Genomic DNA, 24,873 nt, shown 5'->3' with positions numbered 1-24,873 from the left:
GTATGATCGGGGAAAGCTTCTTTAATGAGGAGACTTTTAAAGCAGAGACCTTCAGATATTAATATTAACTCTTCGTCAAAGCTAGACAACACTTTTGCTTCTTTTTCTCTCTCATATCCAAGTCATACCTCACCTCTCCTCCCTTTCTAATTCCCACAATCTGTGCCTTAGTTCAAATCCCCATCCCATATACATATTTCCAGTCTCTTCTTTCTCCAGCCTATCCTGTACCATAGCCATCTATAGAGTAAGACTGCACACAATCCCTTCCAAGCATGCTTTTTACTTCTACTGAAACACTCCTAAGCTCCTAACACACTTATATGAGTTTCCCCACCCAATAAACAAGGACTGAGGGGAACTCCTATGTACTAGGCACCTCACTGAATACTTTATGTATGTGACATCATTTAATATTAATATAGTTCAGGTAGATTAGTATTTAAAGCCTCCATTTTTTATAGCTGAGGAAACTTAAGTGGAGATTTACTAAACCACAGAACTAAAAAGAAACAAAACAATGATCCAAACACAGGCCTCTCTAACACACTGGCTTTTAAAATAACCTAGCATCTAACTCAAGACTAAAAAACAATGAATGCTAGATAAATCAATAAAGATGAAGAATTATTCAGTAAACTAGCATGTGTTTGGACTAGAGAAAACAAAACCAAAAGGAAACCCTAATGGGACAGGAATGCTTCCTTCAACTAAATCTAGGGTACACCAGAGAAGAGCAATTAGACTTCTAATGAGGTTTTAGAGGGCAGTACACTAAGATCTGCTAATTTAGTAAGCCGAAAAGGAATGGGGAGCCTGATCTCTATTACAACTGTTAATAACCACTTATCAAGATGTTATGAAAGAAATGACAATAGTGTATTTATTAAATCTGCTTAAAGTTTATCATCTCTCCATTTTATAGATACAAAGCTTAGGAGAGACTAAAACTCTCCCAAGTCTAGACCTAATTCTATAGGCCTTAGGTATACCTACAGGGCACAAGAGTTAGGTGAAAAGAAATTAAAGGTTTTGCTCCAATTACACACAGAACACAGAAATTCTCAAATACAGATGATACAGAATCATGAGCGATAATTTATATTTAGTTTTGAAATAGAGTGTTCAGACTACTACCTCATCTCTTAACGATCAGGGAACATGAGAAGTCCCAGAAGACCAAAAATAATAAAAGTGGCACATGCTTTATATGTAAATAATTTTTAAAAGAGTATGATAATCTTCAATACAATTTTTTAAGGGGCCATATATTTTCTGGTTTTGCAATCAAGATTAGTCCAGTAACTAGCTTCAACTAGAAACATGAGTCTGACACCAAACAGTACAATATTTACTCAATTACTATGACATGGTAAGCAAATTCCTGGAGATTTTCTACAGGACTGCAATATAACATTTATTAGACCTCAAAGTGCTAGACTTTAGGGGGAAAGCTGGTTAAAAGATCTGCCTTTGGCTCAAGTCATGATCCTGACATCCTGGGATGGAGTCCCTGCATCTAGCTCTCTGCTCAGAGGGGAGTCTGCTTTTCTCTCTCCCTCCTCACTCCTTATGTTTTCTCTCTAATATATAAATAAAATCTTTAAAAAAACAAAACAAAACAAAACAAAACAAAAACCCCAAGTGCTAGACTTTAACTTCCATTAGGGGCAAAACTTTATCTTATTTATCACTGTATCAATGTTTATTAAATGAAGGCATGGATGAATGAATTAATGGATGGAACCTTAAGATTCCAACTTCTGGTCTTTGCAAAATAGGACCTAACAGGGACTGATTTTTCAACTGTTTTGTTCTACAAAAAAAACACAAAAACCTATTTCATATATTTTAACTTAACCTAATTAGAACTAAACACGTCATAATGATAGTAACTCATTTTGTTAAACAATAAACAAAAACAAAATACCCCCAAAAGTAAGGAGCAAGTACTGTTTACCGTGATACATCATAAGCTGGGCCCATAAAACATACCCCTCATAACATATCACATCAGAATACATGTATTTTTCCACAAATGTATTGAATACTACACTGGGTTTTCATTATATTTTAAAAGCATTCTTCGTAAGATTTCAATCATAATGTCTTGGTATTGCTAGAATCTAAGGTTCACTAAAACATAGATTCAATGAGAACAGGGTTTTTGACTTTTTCTTTTTTGCTACAACCCTGGGACCTAGAATGGTGCCTATGATAGACAAAGTCATTTATCTAGCGACAAATATTTATTAAGTACCTACTTTGGGTCAGACACTGTTTTAGGCGCTTAGCATATATAAGTGAAAAAACAGATGAAAATCTTTGCCTTAATTACAAATGTTAAATGAAATAATAAAAATCTGCAGAAAAGTTGTTTTACAGCACTTAATGTATGTTATGACAACTTCACAAGAATTCCAGAACCCATGATCCTATCCACTACGTTACAAGACCAGCACATATTTTAAAATTTATTTTAAAAATTAGGTTCCTCCATATGTCCTCTAAAAAACAGTATCTTGAAAGTAAGAAGTGTGATCATTACAATTCTTATTTCATGGAAACTTAATGATCTCCCTGAAATAAATTACACGACCAGAGAACAGGAACTTCACTTGTCACAGTACACTGTAGCTGCCCACAAAAGGAAAATTTATTAGAATTCTCATCTACCATTCTCAAGCTATTTACTGTGAGAGTAAAAGCATTAAAACCTATCATATTCATCATTACATTTGTTTTTTGGTATGCTTAGGTAACTGCAAAAAGTTACCAGTTACTACTTTTCACTTTATAACACAACCTGAAATAATTTGTTTTCTGGCATACAACAATACAGGGCTCAACACCTCTGTTTATTTTTAATTCCACCTGAATCTATGTAAAATAGGAGGGGGGGAAAGAGCTAAACCAAGGCAACAGGATCGTTCACCAGAAGGATTAACCACAATTTGAAATACAACCTTGAAACTGTTGTTGCCAATGTTAACTAGCTTTTTTTTCCATTATTGTTTTTAGGCAAATGTTATATTACAGAGGATAAGACGGACAAAAATAATAGAGAAGTGAAAGAATTGAGAACAAAGCAAAATCTGGAGTCATGGTTACAGCACAAGGATTAACTCAAAGATAAGGAATCAATGCCGGGTCTTCCTTACAGAGTCGTCATTAACAAGCTCTTAAATCCTTCTGTTCATCTATTGTCCCGGCTTTGAAGCTGGCCAATGACTCTTCCTCGGTAGATGCTCTTGGCATCCCTCCGACAGAAGATGCGGCAGAAAGAGAAAAACGGTTACCTAGGGACACTGGCCAGGAAAGTGTCTGGAGCTAGAGGCTGCAAACACACCCAGGGGCCCCAGCTAAGGCTGGCAGTAGAGAGGCCATGGACATTAATGGAGAGTCCACTTTGCAAGAAAAATAAAATCTGGCTGGAGACTGTGATTATCAAAAGGGCACTCAGGAGTCAGGGAAGACCAAAAGACGGTAAAAGAGACCTGCAGGCACATGCCAAAGAAGTATCAGGCTCCCGGTCGGGAACCCCAGCTGAAGACCGTCTGAGGCGGGGCAGCCTGAGGATCCTGAGCTCCACGGTGCTGGGGGCTTAAAGGCTACCGGCCGCTAGGGCCTCCGAAGGAGCGGCAGGGTCCACCGCTCCGGTCCAGCCCCTCGCCACCGGCACCACCGTCCTGGGCACCGCGGGTTGCTTCGGGCCCGCTCTCACCGCCTGGCCCGCACCTCTCCACCTCCTCACCTTCCAGTCCCTCCATTGCGCCACCACCTTCGGATCCCCGAGATTTCTCCCCCAATACCCGCCGCCACCGCCGCCACCGCCGCTACCGCCGCCGCCGCCGCCGCCGCCACCGCCCAGCTCCGGCTGTAGCAACCCGGCCGCACCTCCCACCCGCTAACATCCCGGGCTCCCATTGGCTCGACGCTTGAGGGGCGGGGCTCATGAGGGGCGGGGCTCGTGAGGGGCGGGGCTCAGGAGAGGCGCGCCTCTCGCTGCAATTGCACCGCCGCTTCCCGACTGTGAGCTTTCCCGGTCGCCCTCCCGGTAAGCCTAAACCGCTTCAGGTTGTGTGCCGTAGCTAAACGACGTCTTTGTTCTCCTGACCGCAGACTTGTTTTCCTCACACACTATCCTTCCACTTAGAATGTCTCAGCGCCTCATGGGCCGCCCTTCACCAGTCCCTCAGTGAGTCATTACAGTTCTGTCTTCTCTCTCCCTGAGGGCTCTAAGCTAACAAGCAAACCAAACGCGCCCTTACACACGTTTGTGCAGTTCACTCTCCATTTTCCGCTAGCTGGTCACGCGACGTTACTGGAGTGTATTCCCGAGACCTGATAGTCACACACAGATTAAGGAGTTAAGGCACTCCCCCCTCCCCGCCTCCTGAAATCCTGCTTTGTGTCTGGGGTTGTAGAACTGAGATTGCTCGGAACACTTGGGAACAATTCTCTCAGCCTGAAAGCCTGGGCCGAAAATTAGAGGTGAAACCCAGCCCACCCTTCATCTTCATCTACTCCCGACCTACCCAGGCCCTATGCTTGATCATCCTTTAACTAAAATAGTCTGTTGGCTTTGTAACTTATGAACTAACACCAAAACTGTGTTTGAGCGGGGAGTTTAAGCGTGGAACTAACTACAGAACGAGGCCTATTTCTGTCAGAGTCCAAAACCTAATGAGGCCTATTTCTGTCACTGGGTTTTGAGGATGAAGGTAGCTTCAAAGCTAGCTAAAACTTTTGTTTAACAGTCTTAACACGTTTCACTAGAGCTAAGTTTCTTTAAAAATCTGATTTAGCAGGGGCGCCTGGGTGGCTCAGTGGGTTAAACTGCTGCCTTTGGCTCGAGTCATGATCTCAGGGTCCTGGGATCGAGTCCTGCGTTGGGCTCCCTGGGAGCCTGCTTCCCCCTCCCTCTCTCTCTCTGCCTGCCTCTCTGTCTATTTGTGATCTCTCTGTCAAATAAATAAATAAAATCTTTAAGAAAAAATCTGATTTAGCAATGATAAACCATATTTGTTAACTCTAGTGTATCTACTGGCAAGTTATCGGTATTAATGTAACTTCTGTAACAGGTCTTCTATTAATTTTCTTATTAATCTGTTCAGTTGCAGAGTTTTCACATCGTATCTAACTTTGTTTACTGTTAAAAATATGTATCTTACAAAGCAGTAGCCTTTAGGAAACAACCTTCCTCTTACTCCCCACTCAAATGAAGTTATTACAGTTGACCCTTGAATATTATGGGGGATAGGGGTGCTGACACCTGCACGGTGGAAAGTCCACGTATCACTCTTGACTCCCCAAAAACTTAACTAATAGCCTGCTGTTGACTGGAAGCCTTACCAATAACATAAACAATCAGTTAACACCTATATTGTATATTATATATATTATATACTGTTCTTACAATAAAGTAAGCTAGAGAAAAGAAAATGATTGGGAAAATCATAAGAAAGAGAAAATACATTTACAGTACTGTATTTATTTATTTATTTTTTAAAGATTTTATTTATTTATTTGACAGAGAGAAATCACAAGTAGACGGAGAGGCAGGCAGAGAGAGAGGAAGGGAAGCAGGCTCTCTGCTGAGCAGAGAGCCCAACATGGGACTCGATCCCAGGACCCTGAGATCATGACCCGAGCCGAAGGCAGCGGCCCCACCCACTGAGCCACCCAGGCGCCCCCGTTTTTTTCATTTACAGTACTGTATTTATTTAAAAAACAAAAACAAAAACAAACCCATGTAAGTTTACTCTCACAGTTCAAACCTGTGCTTTTCAAGGGTCAATTATATAAACTAGAAACAAACACTAGAGGGGGACATCACCTCTTATTTGGGAAGGTTATCTAAGTAGTTGAATCTGGTATGGTTCATCTCTTACAGTCACGTGAAAGAAAACGTCCACCGTTCCTGTTTCTTCCCATAGTTCTGCTCTGACTTTTTTCTGTTCCTCTAACATCTGAGATCTGAGGCCTTATTGGCCAGACCACAGCCATCTGCCACTTAGCCTCCCTGGCCTAAGTAGAAATGTCTTTTTTTCCTTGATGCTGCTAAAACAAAGCTAGAATTATGGGGGAGTGGATGGGTTGGACTTTTAAAAGAGCACAATATAGGAAAAAAGCACACTTGGAAGAAAAACCCAAAAATAAAGAAGCAATTTAGTTTACAAACTACAAGTTCTTGAACTGAACTCAAGCCAAAGATTGAGTTGGCTAATACATTCTCTATTATGCATAAAAACAATAAGGCAATAATAATGATAACAATACAGTTTTTAAAAACCATGTTAGGCATATTTTAGGTCCTTTTCATATGTTCACTTATTTAATCTTCAAAACAATTCTTCAGAGTAGATACTATAATTTTCATTTTTCGGAATTAATTCTTTATTTTCTAGATGTCTCAGATTAATTTTCTGCCATATATATACTCCTAATGAATGTAACTTCGATTTAAAGTCTGGTCTGTCTGATTTTACCTATGGCAATTTCATGGCATTCCTCACTTTCCTTACTCACCTTGCCTTCTAGTTGCCTTAAATGTAATTCTAAATGTTCAGACATATTGTTGAAGGTATACTTGTAGGCATTACTACTGTGGATTTTAATTCTTTAAAACATGCCTGCTAATCTTCTGTACAGATAATAGGCTCTCAGGACTTTTATGCTACAGCTATCCTGGCTCCTGAAGCTTTTTTCCTGGTCCTGACCTCTGAGCAAAAAAAGACAGTTTCTTATTTGCCTTCCTAAATTCCATCCTCTGCCTCCTACATGAGTGGCCTAAGAGTCCGGTCTTGGTGTTCTCTCCTGACTTTACTTCCTCTTGATATATTCCATTTTTCTCATCCATCAATTCAACAAATATTTGTTGAGTACCTATTATATATATTTCAGGTCCATTACTTTATTAGTTACTAAAATGAATGAAGCTCAGTTCCTTCTCTTATGTTTCTTATCTGTTCATGTTTTTATAGCTGCCAAGTGTTCTTTTAAGGTGATGGCAACATTTATAGATGAACGAAAAATAAAGATTTTCTTACCTCTTTATCATACAAAAAAGAAAGCAAATGTTCAGAGCTGTATTGACTCAATACAGGTGACAAAGTTAGTAAGTAGCTAATTAGTAAGTAGCTAAGACTCTGCCTTACCATATCATCTACCTGATTCTTTATGCCTTCCATTACTTTCTCTTCCATCATTATTTCCTGGAGCCAATCCACATCTCTTTTGGACCTTTCAAAGGGCTGAGCAAGCCACATGTATCTTCTTGTTTCAAAGCTCCAACCTCCTGTTGGATCTTACCCAAAGATCAATTTCCCTTTCTGAGACAACATTTGGCTCTTGTTGAAATCATTTTCAGAGCATAGCTAAATGCAATTCTGAATCTCAGTGAGAATCTGACCCAGTTTATCAACTCCCATTATATAAGGGGTTTCTTATCTCCATAGCCTCCAGAGGAATGACCCACTATAATTTAGTAATTTACACATTTAGTAATCATAACAAAATGATAGCTTTAATCAAAAACAAAAGAAACATATTTCCCCTGAAAAGGGAGAAGAACTGTGGAACAGTTTTCAAGATGGAGGAAGCACATCTGAGTTGGCTCTTACTAGTTTTATTTTGTAGATTAAAATAAAAAGAAAATTTTTAAGTGTTTAGAGAAATAAATAAAGAAATAAAGAAATAAATTTCCTCATAAATAAGGAAACACTGAGAAGAGAAAAGAAAAGAAAAAAAGAGGAAGTTAAAGCAAGCTTCATCTCCTTCATTGATTGGAAGGCTACTTCATTCACGGTGTGATATTGATTATTCTACTCTTTCTCCTCTAGTTCCAGAAGAAACTCCAATTCCAAAAGGAATCTCTATTCTCCTCACTTTCAAAAGTAGTTCTCAGCAGCAATAGGACACATTTTTTTCAACCTTCAGTTATGGTCCCATCTATCCATCCCTTGCCACCACAATCCCAAATCTTATCTGAAAATCTGTTAATCCAAATACTCTTGTATGCACAGCACTGTTCTTGGCACCACTGGCATCTCCAAAGAGGTCTTTCTGATTTCTGTGCAGTTAACATCTAGTAGAAGAAGCCCTGGGCAAGGCATAATACAGTGATAGATAGAGGACAATATATGCAACATATTATTAAATCTTAGATGGTTTGGTATAGCTTAAGATATCAGGAGACATTTGCCTGAATAGAACAATTTAAAAGGTCTTACAAAGAAGTACTGTATTTATTGTAATCTTGAAGGGTGTCATTGGATATGTAAAGACCACCGAGGATGAGGGGGACAATGACTTAAAACTGAAATTAATGGAAGTCTGGCATGCTCTGGGGTAGTTGGTAAAGAAGCAAGAAGAGTAATTAAATATATTTATTTATGATGTGAAATTTTTCTAAGTTATAAATTACAGGCATTATAGTTATATATTTCACATATTTTTAATCTCAGATGCAGGGTGTTGAGTTAGTAATACTTACCAGTGTACAGCACATATATCAACTACCTACACAAAGTTATCTTTCTTCCCCCATTTTATTACTTAAACTTTTCATCCACCATTTTAACTCTATAACAACCTCTTACTATAAGAACCATGATACTGCATTTAAGTTCAAAGCTCATAGATATCTTTGGATATATGTGGTTCCTTGAAACATATGTTGTACTATTTTATATGTGCATCTGTTCTTAATTTATATATATGACATTATACTGTAGCCTTCATTCAATTTGTAATTTTTAAATAAATATTCATTTAGAGGTTCACCCATGCTCCTGTATATAACACTAGTTTATTGCTTCTGTGTGCTGAATTACTGTATTTATACACCACATTTTATTTACCCTTTTCTGTAGTGATGGGCACCCTGATGCCTCTACAATGAACATCTTTGTGCCTGTCCCCTTATGAACCTGGGCTCAAGTTTCTCTGGGATGTGTTCCTGGAATGGATTATTGGATCATATTCATTTCTAGTAAGTATGCCCAGATTGTTCTCTGCAATGGTTGTACCAGTATATACTGCCATCACAATGAAAGAGCATTCATCTTCCCATAATTCATTAATAGCTGACCTACTCCTAATTTTTGCCAATCTGTTGAAAACCAAGACTTTGGCATCTCTTTATATACCTGCTAATTCAGATTTTATTTTCAATGAATTTCCTGTTTTTATCTATGTTTTATATTGGGGTTCTTATTTATTCTTAAGGATTTGTAAACTCCTTGTATATTTTAGATGTTAACTGCTTGCTATTTTGATTAATTTAATAATATTTTTTCAGTTTATAAAATATTTGATAACTTTGTCTATGACATCTTTCATTTAACAGAAATTTTTAACTTTAATTCTGCCAAGTGCATCAATATATTTTTCTTATGAACTGTTAATCTGAGTTTTTATTAGGGTTCTCTTCACCTCTACATAATAAGAATATTTGTTTATGCATTTTTCTATTAGTATAACCAAATATAATCCTAAGAAAACAAAGACAATTTAGATACAGACTAGGAAGGACAGTAAAAACATATTTTTTTCTAGTGTTCTGTATGTTATGGGGTAGCTCTAAAAATTCAAATTAGAACCAATGCCTAGAACTGTTTTGACACATTGTGAACTTCAACTTTTTACCTATAGTCACCAGAAGAGCCAAGTGTTTTTAGGTGCTCTTTTTCCCACCTAGAGAAGGAGAAACAGAAAAAAAGAGAAAAAAAAATATAATGAGTTCTTTCGCCCTGGCCTTATGAATCATAGCAGTTTCCAGGGGCTCTTTAAAAAGTTTTCTTGAAAATGCTCTAATGTATTATAAATAAATGTTATGTAATGTCAATGATGATGTTAAGATATTTATACTAAGCACAAAAAAGGAAAAGTCTCCCAGTATAAATCACCTAAGTGAATATCTTGGTACTTCTTTATGATTTTAAAAGCCTTATGGGTCTGTTACTTAAAACAATTATTAGATACTATACTTTCTCCAGCTTCCTTTTAATGGAAACAGCTGTATGAGAATTCACCCTAGGAATATATGCAATTACTAATATAATTGATTACTTGGTTTTAAGAACAAACAGGTAAAAGGGAAAAACTAAAGCTTTAATTTTCATTGTGGCTATGCATATTATTAAAGTTTTCTGCCATAAACTTTTTCAAATGTCTACATTTGTAAACCTATCTTTCCAGAAAAATTGCTTCTTTACAGTTTTACATAGAAAGTACACTATTCTATTCACTTCTTACTTAGAACATACTTCTTATTTAGAATAAATTTACTATATTGTCTATCTAATTCTGTAGTATGAATCCAACAATTGTTTGCTTACTGTTTCTAAGTAACATAGCATTGCTTAAACCTTAAGTACACTTGTGTCTCTTAGCAGCTAACAGATAATCAAGAAAACAGAAAAATAAAAATTTCCTCTGGTTCTGTTTTCAAAACAAAATAAAGTTTGTATTTTCATAAGAAAGAGAAATTCCAGATAATAAAATAATAGTATTCATAGGAACTTAATTTATATATAATTGAACGAAGGACCAGTTTTCAAAACTGTAAAAGATGACAGTGAATGTCAGTCTTTTTCTTTTCTTTCTTTTCTTTTTTTTTCAAGAATTTGGAGAGCTCTTAACATCTTTGCAGTGCCTCTGTTATTATGAACATCAGTGTCCTTTTGTAGCAGAGGTTGTTATTGCCAGTTTCAAATCCCCTTTACTGGAAGGTGTATCCAGCCCAGCTGTTGAAAATGCTCTCTGGTAACACAAAGCTAGCTACTTCCTTCTCTAAAGAATTGCCTTCCTTATGAAGAGTACTGCCGTACCTAAGAGATTATGGCCTTCATCATCAGAAGGGCATCTTACAGCCAAAGACAGACTCTTGGGTACAACAAGCTAGCCTCTGATTCAAGGTGAGCTGAAGCCAGTCTTCATATAAGACCACATCCTTGCTTATTTATCCTCTTACTGCCCTAACCTGTTTCTCTCACTCAAGAGGAGTCATCTCTAACAAATCACTTATGCAAGAATCCCCTTCTCAGTCCCTGCTTCTGGGGAACCTAACCTAAGATCCCTTTATAAGTATATAGTAGTGCCAGTTTAATGACCTAGTGTTATTACTAAAAGTTATTCCATCCCATGCCCAGCTGTACTTGAACTGATAATAACTATATGGGATATTAACTATTCAGTGCTTTTGATAATCTACATTTTCATAGGGCATTGTTGTTTTTCAGAAGCTTAGTGTAATACTTCAGTCATTGGTATTCAATAAATATTTGCTAAATGACTGAATAGGATATGAGTGAATGGTGTGGTTTTCAAAATAGTTCTTTTGAGTAGGCAGAGAGGTTTTATTTAATATATAATGGTTAGGGTTAATATGTTACTATGCATACCATTTTCCATATAGTCTTATGTTGTCCTCATAACCTATCCATGAGGTAAATGTTATTCTTACCATTTCCATGTTGAAGATATAGAGATTCCACAAGACTAAGTGACTTTTTCAAAGTTACAGTGAATAGGTACTGGGTTGGGATATGTAAATAGATTATCTGACTTGAGATCCATATACCATAGCATAACTGCTTTTTCTTAAGAAGAATAGTTAGCCTGTGACAAGGGAAGGCATTGGGTTTCTACTCTCTCAAGTTTCAGATCAGGAAAGAGAGGACTGATAAACTGTCCATGAACGAAATAAAAGAAAATTATGTGAATTATTCTTTGTTTCTATTAAGGACAGAATCTATTGTATTGGTTAGTTTTATATGTCAACTAGGCTTGGCCACAGTTTCTGGATAATTGGTCAGAAATTATTCTGGATGTTTCCGTGAAGGTGTTTTCTGGATGAAATTAACATATAAATTGGTCATCTTTAAATAAGGCAGATTGTCTTCCATATTGTGGGTGAGCCTTATCCAGTCAGTTGAACAAAGACTGTCTTTCCCTGAGCAGGAAGGAATTCTGCCTTTGGACTCAAACTGTAACTCTACCCTGGATTTCCAACCTTATGGCATAGCCCTGCAGATTTTGAACTTGAAAGGTTCCACAATCATGTGAGCCAGTTGTTTGAAATAATTCTCTCTCCATATATATGTGTATACACACTCCATATAGACATGTTTTATGCACATATGTGCATATGTACATCAATATATATGTGTACACATGTGTGCATATATGTGTTCATGCATACATCCTATCGGTTCTGTTTCTCTGGAGAACCCTGATTAATAATCCATGCTTACCCACATAGGTGGGTAACCAACACCTAAAAAACAACAAAGTAAAGCCAAGAATATTCTCTGGAAGAATTCATAATCTTTATATAACCTTTGCCATATTCAAATATTCCACTGGCTGCTTCTAGTTGTTAGAGGTCTTCTTTGTTCCCATCCTCTTTTTAAAGAGAGACATACTTCATCTCTTAGTGTATCAGTTTGGCCACTGTAGAAGAGGCAGACCATGGCCCAATATAAAAAAATAAATTTTTAACAATCTTAACAATCTCCTCTCACTACAACTTTATTTTAGAAAGACTCAGAAAAATTTATTAAAAGACTTCTAACATGAATGGTTGGTTAGCTAAACCAAGGAGTAGAACTGAGGTCTTCTGTCTTCTAGCCCTTTGCCCTCCAGGCTATAATTTTATGTCTCACATACATAAAATTTTACATAGTTCAGTTTTAGACATTAAATGAATAAAAGCCCATGACCTCAAGGCATTTAGAATGTAGTTAATAGAGCAAGAGCATGTGGAGAATATAATAACACATAGCAAATTAATAGCATATTGGATATAATTAATGACCAAATGAATAGAAATATATAGAAAACTTGTACTAAATATTCAAAGTAGAGAGATTATCTGGGACTGAGTTTCCAGGAAAGGACTGATGAAGAATACTGAGCATAGAGAGTGGAAGCTCTACAGATGTTTACAATCTAGGTGAGTTGATAGATATTTAAAAAATGCTATGAGTACATATTCAACATACCCCAATGCATACACTGCTAGAATGAAATGTTTCGGTCAAAAGAGGCAGAATAATTATAGGGGAAAATGTCCATGTGGTTTGGAATTGGAAAAGTTTCTTGTAAGAAATACATTTTGTATTCATTCTTGGAAGATGTGTAGGATTATGACAGGCATTTTGGGTAGCGAGTCGATCACAGGATAAACTACGGGAAAAGACAAGAGTGATAATGTCATTAGATAACTATGTGCTGAGTACTTACTATATGTGGGAAATGTAAATTAGGCCCAGATTATAGAGGATCACGAGTGTGAGGCTTTCAAACTAAAATTTATTTCATAAACAGTGAAAGATCTTCAGCTTTGATTATTTTTATACAGAGTAAAATATTTTTTTAAAAGTGTAATTTGAGATTAATATGTCTGGTAGAGACAGTGAATAGGATAATCTCTTGGAAGAACCCGGAAATTACCCAAACCTAAAAGGATGATTTTCTGGCCTATTGAGGTAACCGAGTTGGTAGATTCAGGAGTATAGTTTATAATATTTAATAGTACTCATCTCCAGGGTACAAGTATACATATCTTCTCTTGCTAATTATACTAACCACCAAAGGGTGCCTTTTAAGTAAATCACCCACAAAATAATAGTAGCAAAATGTGAAAAAAAATGCTATTTTTTTTATTATTGGTTGGGCTAATAGCCAATAGTTCCATTGTTAGAACTACAATAAAGCTTAGTTGAACTATATAACATAAGTTATACTAGTCAGCTTGAGCTGCCATAACAAAATACTATAGATTGGGCTTAAAGGACAGAATCTTATTTTCTTACAATTCTGGAGGCTGAAGTCTAAGATCAGTGTGCTAGCATGGTTGGGTTCTGGTAAAGCTGTCTTCGTGGCCTAAAAAGAATAAATTTATTGCTGTGTTCTTCCACTGGTAGAAAGCAAAAGACCAGGGCACGTGGGTGGCTCAGATGGTTAAGTGTCTGCCTTCAGCTCAGGTCATGATCCTATAGTCCTGAAATCTAGCCCTGCATGGAGTTCCCTGCTCAGTGAGAAGCCTACTTCTTCCTCTTCCTTTGCTATTCCCTCCAACCTTGTGCTCTCTGGCTCTCTATCTCTCTGTCAAATAAATAACAAAAATCTTAAAAAGAAAGAGAGAGAGAGAGAGAAAGATCTCTCTCTCTCTCTCTCTCTCTCTTCCTCTTATAAGGTCACCAATCTATTGAAGTAGGACTCCCACCCTTATAACTTCATTTAACCTTTACTACCTTCTAAAGGACCTATGTCCACATACAGTCACATTGGGGGTTAGGGCTTCAACATATGAATTTTAGAAGAATAGAATTCAGTCCATGCGGCATTTATTTAAACACAGTATTGGAAAATTAAAAAGTGATATACAGTGTGTATAGCAGTGTAATTTAGTGACTTACTGTGAAATGTTCTGTGCACACACACACACCCAAAAAGAGTTTGTGTGTGCAGAAGTTGATATAATGAGGCAGAGTGTGTCTTTCTTTAATATTAGTATGGAAATCAAAAAGGATACAATAAATATTTCAAAGAGAATTCACAGGCCTTGTGGATGGGTCAGATGCATTTTTTTCATGTCATCTGCATGCAGTTATCTACTTCCAGGAATATTAAAACAACTTCTAATAACATCATTAAAATATAATCTTACCCTTAAAAATCATGGACATCAAAATAAAATTATAATAAAAACTAGTTTTAACTTATTACATATAATACATGTTCATTAGGTATTTTTTGAATAATAATTTGTATGTCAGTTTTACCCAAACTAGATAAAATGACTATTATAATTGAGAATTAACCATAACTCGATGCCATTTTGGCAATTAAGTTTACCCAAATTAAAAAACAAACTGAGTCACAGGATCTTTTTTATCGGATATTAGTAAGTGATTCCTCAGAAACTACTTCTCCTGAAACTGAATTGTAAAAGCAATTTATGGTGAGACCTCAAATTGAAGGCAAATTAGAAAATTAAGGTGATTAGTCTGGGTGATTGGAAGAATGGAAATGCTAATGGAAGAAATAGGAAATTGACAAAGAAGTTCATTTGAAACAAAATATGCATTTGATAATTTATAATAATAGGAAACTTCAAGATAAAATATAATGCTAAGTATTGTATCTTCAATAATGCATAAGATATATTTTGTCAAAGAAAGACTTAGATTTGTGATTGTATTTAGAAATTGTTAAAGTTATTGCATTTTTTACAGATATTTCTGTAGCAAGATATGAAGAACTAAAATTTGGGGGGGTTACTAACAAGTCAAATCATTTGTATATGGGAAATTACAGAATAAAGATAATGAGTTAACTATCACAAGTTCAGGAGGTAAATTTAATCATCTCCAATATAAGATTCAATGTTGAATGAACCAACATACATTTCCAAACCAAATGAAGTTCCCTATAACAAACTATCATTGCCTCAAAGTTAAAAGTGAAAATTCTTAAAACTATAAATAATAGTATTTTCACTGTTTTATTAAAGCACTTTGACTCTCTTAGCAAATAGATAAAAATTAAGTGGTAAATAATGGTAAATTTTAAAAAACAACTATGGAAAAAAGATACAGAATAAGATAAATACATAAATTTTTTTGGTTTGGAATTATAAATAACCATAAACTTTTCTTTATCTATCTAGCAATTATAATGACTCTTTTTTTCAAAAACAAATAGGCAATTGTCTTTAATTCTTTCAAGATTTGTCATTAAATTCCTAACTGAAGCTTCTAGATTCTAGCTTCAGATATATTTTCACAACCAGAGTTGAAATAATTAATATAGGGTTTATGCTTTCTACTTCCACATAGTAAAAAAAAAATAAACATGACTGGGTCTTTATTGAGGTATGTGTTATGTAAATATGAAGTCTAACAATTTGAGGTTTCAAATACTTTTTTTTTTTACTATTTCTATTTACTGAGATTTCCTAGTAGTACCAGTTTAACCAAGAAATTTAAAGTAAATTTATTTTGAAATTAAAAATGTGGTTTTCATTATATATCCTTTACAAATGGACCTTAGAAATGCAAAAATGGAAAAGAATATTCTATGTTGGAATTTTGGGGGTTTTACCAAGTGAAGTGTCTTTATAACAAACACTTTATAGTTCTTCCATAGAGACAACAACGGAGAGAAATTACAAAATTACTTTTTGTGCTCCCAACTGATGAGCACCTTGCCCAATAATTCTGTGAAGTCTGGCTAAAAATTTCAGCAGCATTACAGTGTTAGCACAACTCCAGAACAGAATTGACCTATGTGAGGTCAGTCTGTCCTTTGGAAGTTTATTTAAATTGAACTTTTTTCCCGAAGAATTTTGCCAATTTATAGATTTTATATTCTGTTGGTCATATCTGATTCTAAGGACATAGTTTTACTGAATTATCAACTTTATCCCTGCTGCTTGGTCCTCATTCCCCACAATCCATGATAATTCCAATGTGGAAGTCAGACCCAATTCTTTTTTATTCCCTCAATCCCATTCCCATAAACATCTACATGTATAGTAGATTTGTGAAAACTTAGTATTAAGAACAATACATTGAAAATACAGGTTTGAGTATGATACTTAGAAGCTATAATATTAAAGATATTACAAAGATATAGTTAAACTCTTTTATATAAGCTTCTCCAGTTTATACATAACACAGCTATTAAATTTTGGTTCTAAATACCAATTTTTAACAAAATTACTACACAGGTGAACTTACTACTAGGTGAAATTAAAACAGATAGCTGAGCCACATCATGAATTAATAGCACTTTTTATATCATTAGAAATTTCCTAAAATGGAAAGTTAAATCACTTCTTCAAATTTTGAAAATGAGGTAAAGAACTTATCAAGCTCAACACTCAAAAAAACTAATGATCTAATCAAGTAATGGGCAGAAGACATGAACAGACATTTCTCAAAAAAAGACATACAGATGGCCAACAGCATAAAAATGCTCAACATCACTCAGCATCAGGGAAATACAAATCAAAACCACAATGAGATACCACTTCACACCAGTCAGAATGGCTAAAATTAACAAGTTAGGAAATGACAGATGTTGGCGCAGATGCAGAGAAAGGGGAACCCTCTCACACTGTTGGTGAGAAGGCAAGCAGATACAGCCACTCTGGAAACAGTATGGAGGTTCCTTAAAAAGTTGAAAATAGAGCTACCCTCCGACCTAGCAATCGCACTACTAGAGATTTACCCCAAAGATACAAATGTAGTGATCCAAAGGGGCACCTGAACCCTAGCATTTATAGCAGCCATGTCCACAATAGCCAAACTATGGAAAGAGCCCAGATGTCTATCAACAGGTGAATGCATAAAGAAGATGTGGTGTATATATATATATATGATGAAATATTACTCAGCCATCAAAAAAATGGCACCTTGCCATTTGCAACAACCTGGATGGAACTAGATGGTATTATGCTAAACAAGATAAGTCAATCAGAGAAAGACAATTATCATATGATTTCACTCATATATGGAATTTAAGAAACAAAACAGAAGATCATAGGTAAAGGGAGGGAAAAATTTTAAAAAAAAGATGAAATCAGAGAGAAATCAGACAAATGATAAATGACTCTTAATCAAAGGAAACAAACTGAGGGTTGCTGGAGGGGATGGGGGTGATAAGGTAACTGGGTGATGGACATTAAGGTGGGCACATGATGTAATGAGCACTAGGTGTTATATAAGACTGATTAATTACTGAACTATACTTCTGAAACTAATACACTATATGTTAAATAATTGAATTTAAATTTCAATTTTTAAAAAAAATTTTAAAAAAATTTTAAGATTGAAAATAAGATATCTTTTTATTATTTTATATGTATTTCCAGATAGAACTTTCAAAATATCCAAATGATTTTTTCATATATTTTCATATCTCAGTCCAATGTTTCACTCTTAAACAGCGTACCTTCTATCTAGAACATTTATCCTTACTTTTAGTAATATGGGCTATAAAATTGAGTAAAATATAATACTGTGTTTTCCAAGTAAAAAGGTGAACATGAGGAAGACAGACTAATATGTTAAAGTTTAATATATTTTGTGAATGCTAGGACTCTAAAAATCTATAAATTGATAGAATTAGATTGAATGCTGTTTTGAAAATGAAAGAATTTAGAAAAACTTAAAATAAGGTTAAGTCAGAAAATGTTTCATGCTATTTTCTCCAGGGAAAGAAATGTTGAATTCACTTTCTTCCTCTTCCACAAATTATTTTTGCCATTTCTTAATCCCTCAATTCCCTTTGCCATTTCTCAATTTCTCAAGGCAGAAATTCTATTTGGCTGCTTTTCCAACAGCAGCTTCCAATGTAATTTTGTATTGATGTTAAGAAACATTGTTACCTCAGAAGGTAACAGAGTCAGTGACCTTTTTTGCATAATATTTTCTGGCTGGCTGTGTTTTTCTACAGAGGTACTTGATGAATTATAAATTCATTTTGTTCAGTCAATTATAGGGATTGATTTAACAAAAATAGTGAAAAACAACAAAATAGTGACAGAAATCTCAAATTCCAAAAACTCAGTCTTACTTCAAAAAGTACACATATTTCTGGGCGCCTGGGTGGCTCAGTGGGTTAAGCCGCTGCCTTCGGCTCAGGCCATGATCTCAGGGTCCTGGGATCGAGTCCCGCATCGGGCTCTCTGCTCAGCAGGGAGCCTGCTTCCTCCTCTCTCTCTGCCTGCCTCTCTGCCTACTTGTGTTCTCTGTCAAATAAATAAATAAAATCTAAAAAAAAAAAAGTACACATATTTCTAATAACATAATAATGTAGTCACAACTGATTCTAGTTTTTTTGGTCATAAAATAAAATGAGGTCAAGTTCATAGAGCTGGGTGGTAGAAAGATGATTGTGTGGGAAAAAGAAATAGAGCAGAATAGTGATTAGACCTTTGGTCTCTAGAGCGGGAGTTGGCAAACTACAGTACATGGGTCAGTTGCCTGATTTTATAAATAAAGTTTTATTGGAATATGGCCATCCACATTTATTTACAAATAGCCTTTTTTCCCACTATAATGGCAGAAATGAGTATTTATAAGAAACTGCATGGCCTGCAAAGCCTAAAATATTTGCTATCTAGCCCTTTAAGGAAAAGTTTGTCAATCCAGCCCTGCATAACAAACCTGGATTTGTAGCCTTCCTTTCCCTGAAAAATGGATTGAGCTTCTCTGAGTCACTCATTCCACACTTATGAGATGTGGATAACAGTAGCTAATTTACAAGGTTACTATGAAGATTAAATGTGGAAGTTCAGGTGAAACACTTAGTACATAGTATGATGTTAACAAATATTAGCTGGAATTATGCATGTGTTAGGCCATGTTTTGTTCTGTATTGTCTCACAAATCTATTTACAGATACTGTAATTATTAGCCAACATAATTCATAATCTTTACTAATGTTATAATGGATAAACTGTTAGCCTAAATAAATTTTTGAAACACCAAATATATGCCATATTTATTCATAAAATTTAATGTGTAATACATAATTATGTTTCTTAACACAAGTAGTTTTATTCTAACTTAAAATATTGTGAAGCACCTCCAGGACTGGTTAAGGACTTTGTCCCCTGTCTCTCCCACCTAATGCAACTAGAATCCTTGTACAGAGGTATAGAGCAGCTATCTGAAGACTCTGAAAAATATATGGTAGCAGTGAGACTGGAGAAGAAAGGCAGTACTCGGAGTATGTACAATTTGTCAGTGAGTTTCCTGTTATTGTTTTTAACCTCAGAGCCCAAACTGAAAGGCAGTCCAAATCTCAGAATTGTGCACCAGCATGAACAAACAAACAAAAAAAGAGCTTCAATTGAAGTGCAATCTGTCTGGTTTGAGTGAGAAGGGGCGTATCCATGGAATAGAGAGATAAGGGGAATCCACTGGATGCTTTCTCTTCTGGCCCTGCCATCAGGCAAACTCCAGTCTTAAAGCTACAGTCTCATGGTAGCAGGGCAGTTTCAGAGGCCCAAAAAACCCCAAATCTCCTAAAGAGGTCAATCCTTGTCTCTGACTAGAGGAATTATGGTTGAAGACTGTGGATTGCTTTTGTTTTTTCTCTCTATCCTCTTGCCACTGGCCTTGGAGTTCAGCTCAAGTCACAGGGTGAATGTGGTAGAGTAGGGAGACTGAAGCCAAGATTACTCAACACTAAAAAAAAAAAAAAAAAAAGAAAGAAAGAAAAGAAAAGAAACAAAAAGAAAAAAACAAGGAAATTTCAAGAATCTTCAAGGGAATAGTCTAACAGATCAACTCTGAGATAACCTAGATGTTGAAGATCATCAAAGACTTTAAAGCAACTACTATGACTATGCTCTAAGCAATAAGGAAAATTTCTATTGAATAGAAACATGGAAAGTCTCAGTAGAGATAGAGAATCTGTACAAAAAAAATCAACGAGGTATTTTAGAAGGGAAAGAAATAAATCACAATCAAACTGCTGAAAATCAAGCAAAGAAAGAATATTTAAAAGCAGCCAGAGAAAAATATGAACTACTACAGGGAAATCATGATTTGAATAGCTGGATTTTTTTCATTCGAAACCACAGGAGGTCATAAAGCAGTAGAAAAACAATTTTAAAATGCCGCAAGAAATGACATAGGGTGGTTTGAAATTCTCTAGGATCTTCTTGGATATCATCTGAAACTTGGATATCATCTGAAACCTCCAAGAGTGGAGGGCAGGGAGAGACCAAAGAAAGAGGCAGGCCACTCCAGGTTGGTAGGTGGCAGTTTTGATAAGCAAAGAAACCTTATATATAAGGCTTGTCTTGGGTGATAGCAAGGTAAGTGGATCCCCATACCTGTCCACCAAATCTTAAACATTTATGAAGAGGCCTTAACTAGGTTCAGTCACATGTGCTGTGTAGGTGTTCTCAACACCACATCACTATCTCAAAGCTATATCCTTAGAACAGCCTCTGAGAGCAAGAAAGGCAAGTGGAATCTGCATTCCAAGGACAGGGAGTAGAAGTGAAGAGCCTCCAAGTGCCCTTGCCCAGCTTACAGGTCAATTGGTGGTCACATCTTTTCAGTGACATTCCTCAACAAACAGTCAACCTAAAATTCCGTATCAGTGAAAATACTCTTCTTCAGGAGCAAAAGAAAAATTAAAACATTCATATGTGAGCAAAAACTAGAAGAATCTGTTGTCAACAGACCTGCTCTAAAAGAAATGCTAAAAGAAGTTTTTCAGGTGGAAGGAAAAGATATTAGAAGGAAAGTTGGAAGCTCAGAATTGCAGGAAAAGCAACAGATATGATAAATCTCTGGTAAATATAATAATAGAGCAGTTTTTTCTTTTAATGTCGTTAAAATATGTATGATGATTAAGAACAAAAAATTATGACAGGGTTTTCAGTGTTCATAGGTGAAATAATACAACAATCACAATATTTGGGGGGAGTTAAGGGATCTGTATAGTGAGAAGATTTCTACATTCCACTTAAAAGTGCTAAAATATTAATTTTAATTTTAATGTGAAAAGCAAGTATTTACATTATTATCCATAGAATGACTACTAAAGTAGCTCTACAAATATAGTCAAACCCCAAAATAAATTAAAATGGATTACTAAAAAATACTCAAATAACAAAAAAAAAAAACCAGGAAATGGAAAATAGAATAACTTAACGAAGAACAGAGGAAACAAGCATAAATAAAACAATAGACATAAATCCAAACATATCATAATTACATTAAATGCAAGTGGTTTCAATATACCACTTATGAGAGTAACTTAGAATCAACAAAAAAGAAAACCAACTATATGCTGCTTATAAGAAATCTGCTTTAAATATGATTGGTGGTTTAAAAATTAAAAATTGAGAAAAGATAACCATACAAACATTAATCACAAGAAAGCCTGACTGTTGTTAACAACAGGCAGAGAATACTTTGCAACAAGAAAAATTAGAAGGATTTGAGTGACATTATATAATTATTGGAAGGGTTAGTGCAACCAAGGGGATATAACGTTTAGATTGTATAACTAATGAGGGAGTTTCAAAATGCACAAAGCAAATGCTCTTAGAACTAAAGAAACGCTGGAGATTCCAACTCTTCTGTTAGTTAATAGGAAAAGTAGACAAAACAGTAATCAAAAATGTTTAAAAAACATAACAGTCATTGAATTCATTGACATTTGTAGACACTCCACTCAACAAGAGTGGAAATACAAATTCTTCCAAAGGCAGTTGGAGCATTTACCGAGATAAAGGATAACATTAAGAGTTTGGAAGAATTGTAATCACCAAAGTATATCTTCGACCATAGTGAGATTAAAGTAGAAATCAATGAACATGATACATGGAAAATCTCCCTGTAGTTAGAAATTAAACAATACATTTCCAAATAGCTCACAGGGCAAATGCAAATAAAACAACAAGATACCACTGTACAATATTATACATTTTTTGGAATGGCTAAAATAAAAACAAATAGACAATTCTAAGGACTAGCATGGATATAAAGCAACTTGAAATCTCATATTTTGTTGATGTGAATGCAAAAGGCTACAGCCACTCTGAAAAACAGTTTGACAGTCTCTTATAATGTTAAATACAGATTTAACCACTTGACCTAGTCACTCCTAAGTATTTATCCTAGATAAATACGGATAAATACTTATGTTATGTTCACACAAACCCTGTACATAAGTTTGTAGTTTTATTCATAATTACCAGAACTGGAAACAACTCATAAGTCCTTCAACAGCTTAATAGATAAAGTTAATGGCATGTCCATGCAATGGAATACTACTTAGGAATATAAAAGAGCAATGATTGATACACTCAACAATATAAGTGAATCTCAAATGCGTTATACTGAGTGAAAGAAACCAGTCTCAAAATATTATATTCTATATTATTTCATGTATTTGACATAGAAAAGTCAAGTTTACAGGGACAGAAAATGGATTAGTGGTTGGTAGGGAGTAAGGATAGAAGAGGGAGAATGTATGACTAAAAATGGATGGCACAAGGGAGTATTTTATGGTGATAGAAATACAGAATATTCTGTATCCTGATTGTTACGGTGGTTACATGAGTCTGTACATCTGTTAAAACCTGAAAAACTATACCAAACAAACAGTTTGCATTTAAGTTTTTAAAAATTGTTACAGTAAAGCAAAATGACAGTTTGGGATTTATTTACTTCTTTAATTAAAATAGAAATAACTAGGGGCTCTTGGGTGGCTCAGTGGGCTAAAGCCTCTGCCTTCGGCTCAGGTCATGATCTCAGGGTCCTGGGATCGAGCCCCGCATCGGGCTCTCTGCTCAGCAGGGAGCCTGCTTCCCCCGCTCTCTCTGCCTGCCTCTCTGCCTACTTGTGATCTCTGTCTGTCAAATAAATGAATAAAATCTTTAAAAAAAATAGAAATAACTAGGCAGCAGGCAGAAATTAGGTCGAAGATGAACTTATTGTTTATTCAAACAGATTAACACAACTAGTTGTTTGGCCATGGCAACATAGCGGAACAAAGAATGCATTTTTTTTTAAATGGTTGTAATGAATCCAAAGATGAAAAATGAACATGAATACCTTCCTGATAAAATTTTTCTCTTTCATGGTTCTATTTGGGATCTCTTGATATGTATGCTATTCATCTAATACAGATGTTATTTTATAATAATTTTAGTACAAATCTGTTTATAAATGTGAGGTTCCTTTCACAGTAGTTTAGACTTTACTTTTTAAAAATGTATTCAAGGAAGTTTGACATTAGTTTCTTAATCCTTTTGAATTCCTATACTTTTATCCCAGTTCTTTCACTAACTAGCCATGCAGTCCTTGAGCAAATCAATGAACATCTCCACCTTCAGTTTCTTCTTTCATGAAACAAGTACTTTATACTAACTGTAGGACACATTTCATCTGAAAACATCAACATTTCGTGATTCTTTTAGTATTGTCTAGCCATTTATGGAAGGAATGGCTCTGGGTTGGCCTGCTTCACAAAAAATATCTTGTTAAAAGCTTATCTTTGCATTGCTTGAGCCATAGCTACATTAAACAATATAAAGCCGACCTTAAGTATTATTAGTAATACCTTGACTTAGTCAAATTGTTGAGGGTAGGGCAAATTATCTACTTAAAAAAGACTGTTTTGATTAAATGCTAAGTCTCTAGACAAGGACAGATTTTTTTTAGAATCGTGATCCTATTGCCTATCACCAGTGACTTTTGACAACTTTTACAAACTCCATTAAAGGTAATAGTAGCTCCTCAAAAGGTTTTATAAAGACTAAGTCAAATAATACATGAACATACCTAAGAGAATATCTGGCATATCAGAATTTACTACTACTAGACTCATGTAGGGATGCCTGGGTGGCTCAGTTGGTTAAGTGTCTACCTTTGGCTCTGGTTGTGATCTCAGGGTCCTGGGATCAAGTCTCTGCATTGGTCTCCTTGCTCAGCAGGGAACCTGCTTCTCCCTTTGCCTGCTACTCCCCTTGCTTGTGTACACTGTCTCTCTCTCTCTCTCTCTCTCTCTTATGGATAAATAAAACCTTAAAAAAAAATAAAGACTCATGTAAACTCCAATTTCTATTTTTTCCCTTGAAATTGAGTATTTTTTTCTTGAAATTAAATAGAATGAAAACTCAGAACAGTACTCTATATTTTCACTACTCAAGAGTGGAAAGCACAACATCAAAGACTCATCAGGAAACACATGTACAACTGTGTACAGATGAATGTGTCTGTCAGAAATCTAGAACAGTGAGAAAACCAGGTGAACAAATCAGTCCCTTAAATAGGAAAGTACTCACTTGTTCTGTGGCACCAACAGTGAACATAACAATAA

At 35.5% G+C, this 24,873-nt stretch overlaps 1 protein-coding gene and 1 long non-coding RNA gene across 3 annotated transcripts in view; one reads left to right on the top strand and one right to left on the bottom strand.

The window, feature by feature from the left end:
• ZC2HC1A (zinc finger C2HC-type containing 1A) overlaps positions 1-3,902 on the bottom strand; it is a 47,411-nt gene extending 43,509 nt beyond the window's left edge. Inside the window, exon 1 of one of the 2 annotated variants that reach the window (XM_032315583.1) lies at positions 3,755-3,902. In XM_032315583.1, coding sequence (XP_032171474.1) covers positions 3,755-3,770 — 16 coding nt within the window. In that variant the 5' untranslated portion in view covers positions 3,771-3,902. The remainder of the gene's footprint in view (positions 1-3,754) is intronic. The other variant, XM_032315582.1, reaches the window with a different exon arrangement.
• A 65-nt stretch (positions 3,903-3,967) lies between these two features.
• The window catches only part of LOC116574784, a 107,655-nt gene continuing 86,749 nt past the window's right edge, over positions 3,968-24,873 (top strand). The window contains exons 1-2 of the long non-coding RNA XR_004279480.1: positions 3,968-4,057; positions 8,877-8,995. This is a non-coding gene — a long non-coding RNA (uncharacterized LOC116574784). The remainder of the gene's footprint in view (positions 4,058-8,876; positions 8,996-24,873) is intronic.

The sequence above is a fragment of the Mustela erminea genome, chromosome 16 (assembly GCF_009829155.1).
Source record: "Mustela erminea isolate mMusErm1 chromosome 16, mMusErm1.Pri, whole genome shotgun sequence".
NCBI classification, from domain to species: domain Eukaryota; kingdom Metazoa; phylum Chordata; class Mammalia; order Carnivora; family Mustelidae; genus Mustela; species Mustela erminea.
The sequence above is the reverse complement of the archived record's forward strand: the minus strand, read 5'-3'. Positions and strand labels throughout refer to the sequence as shown.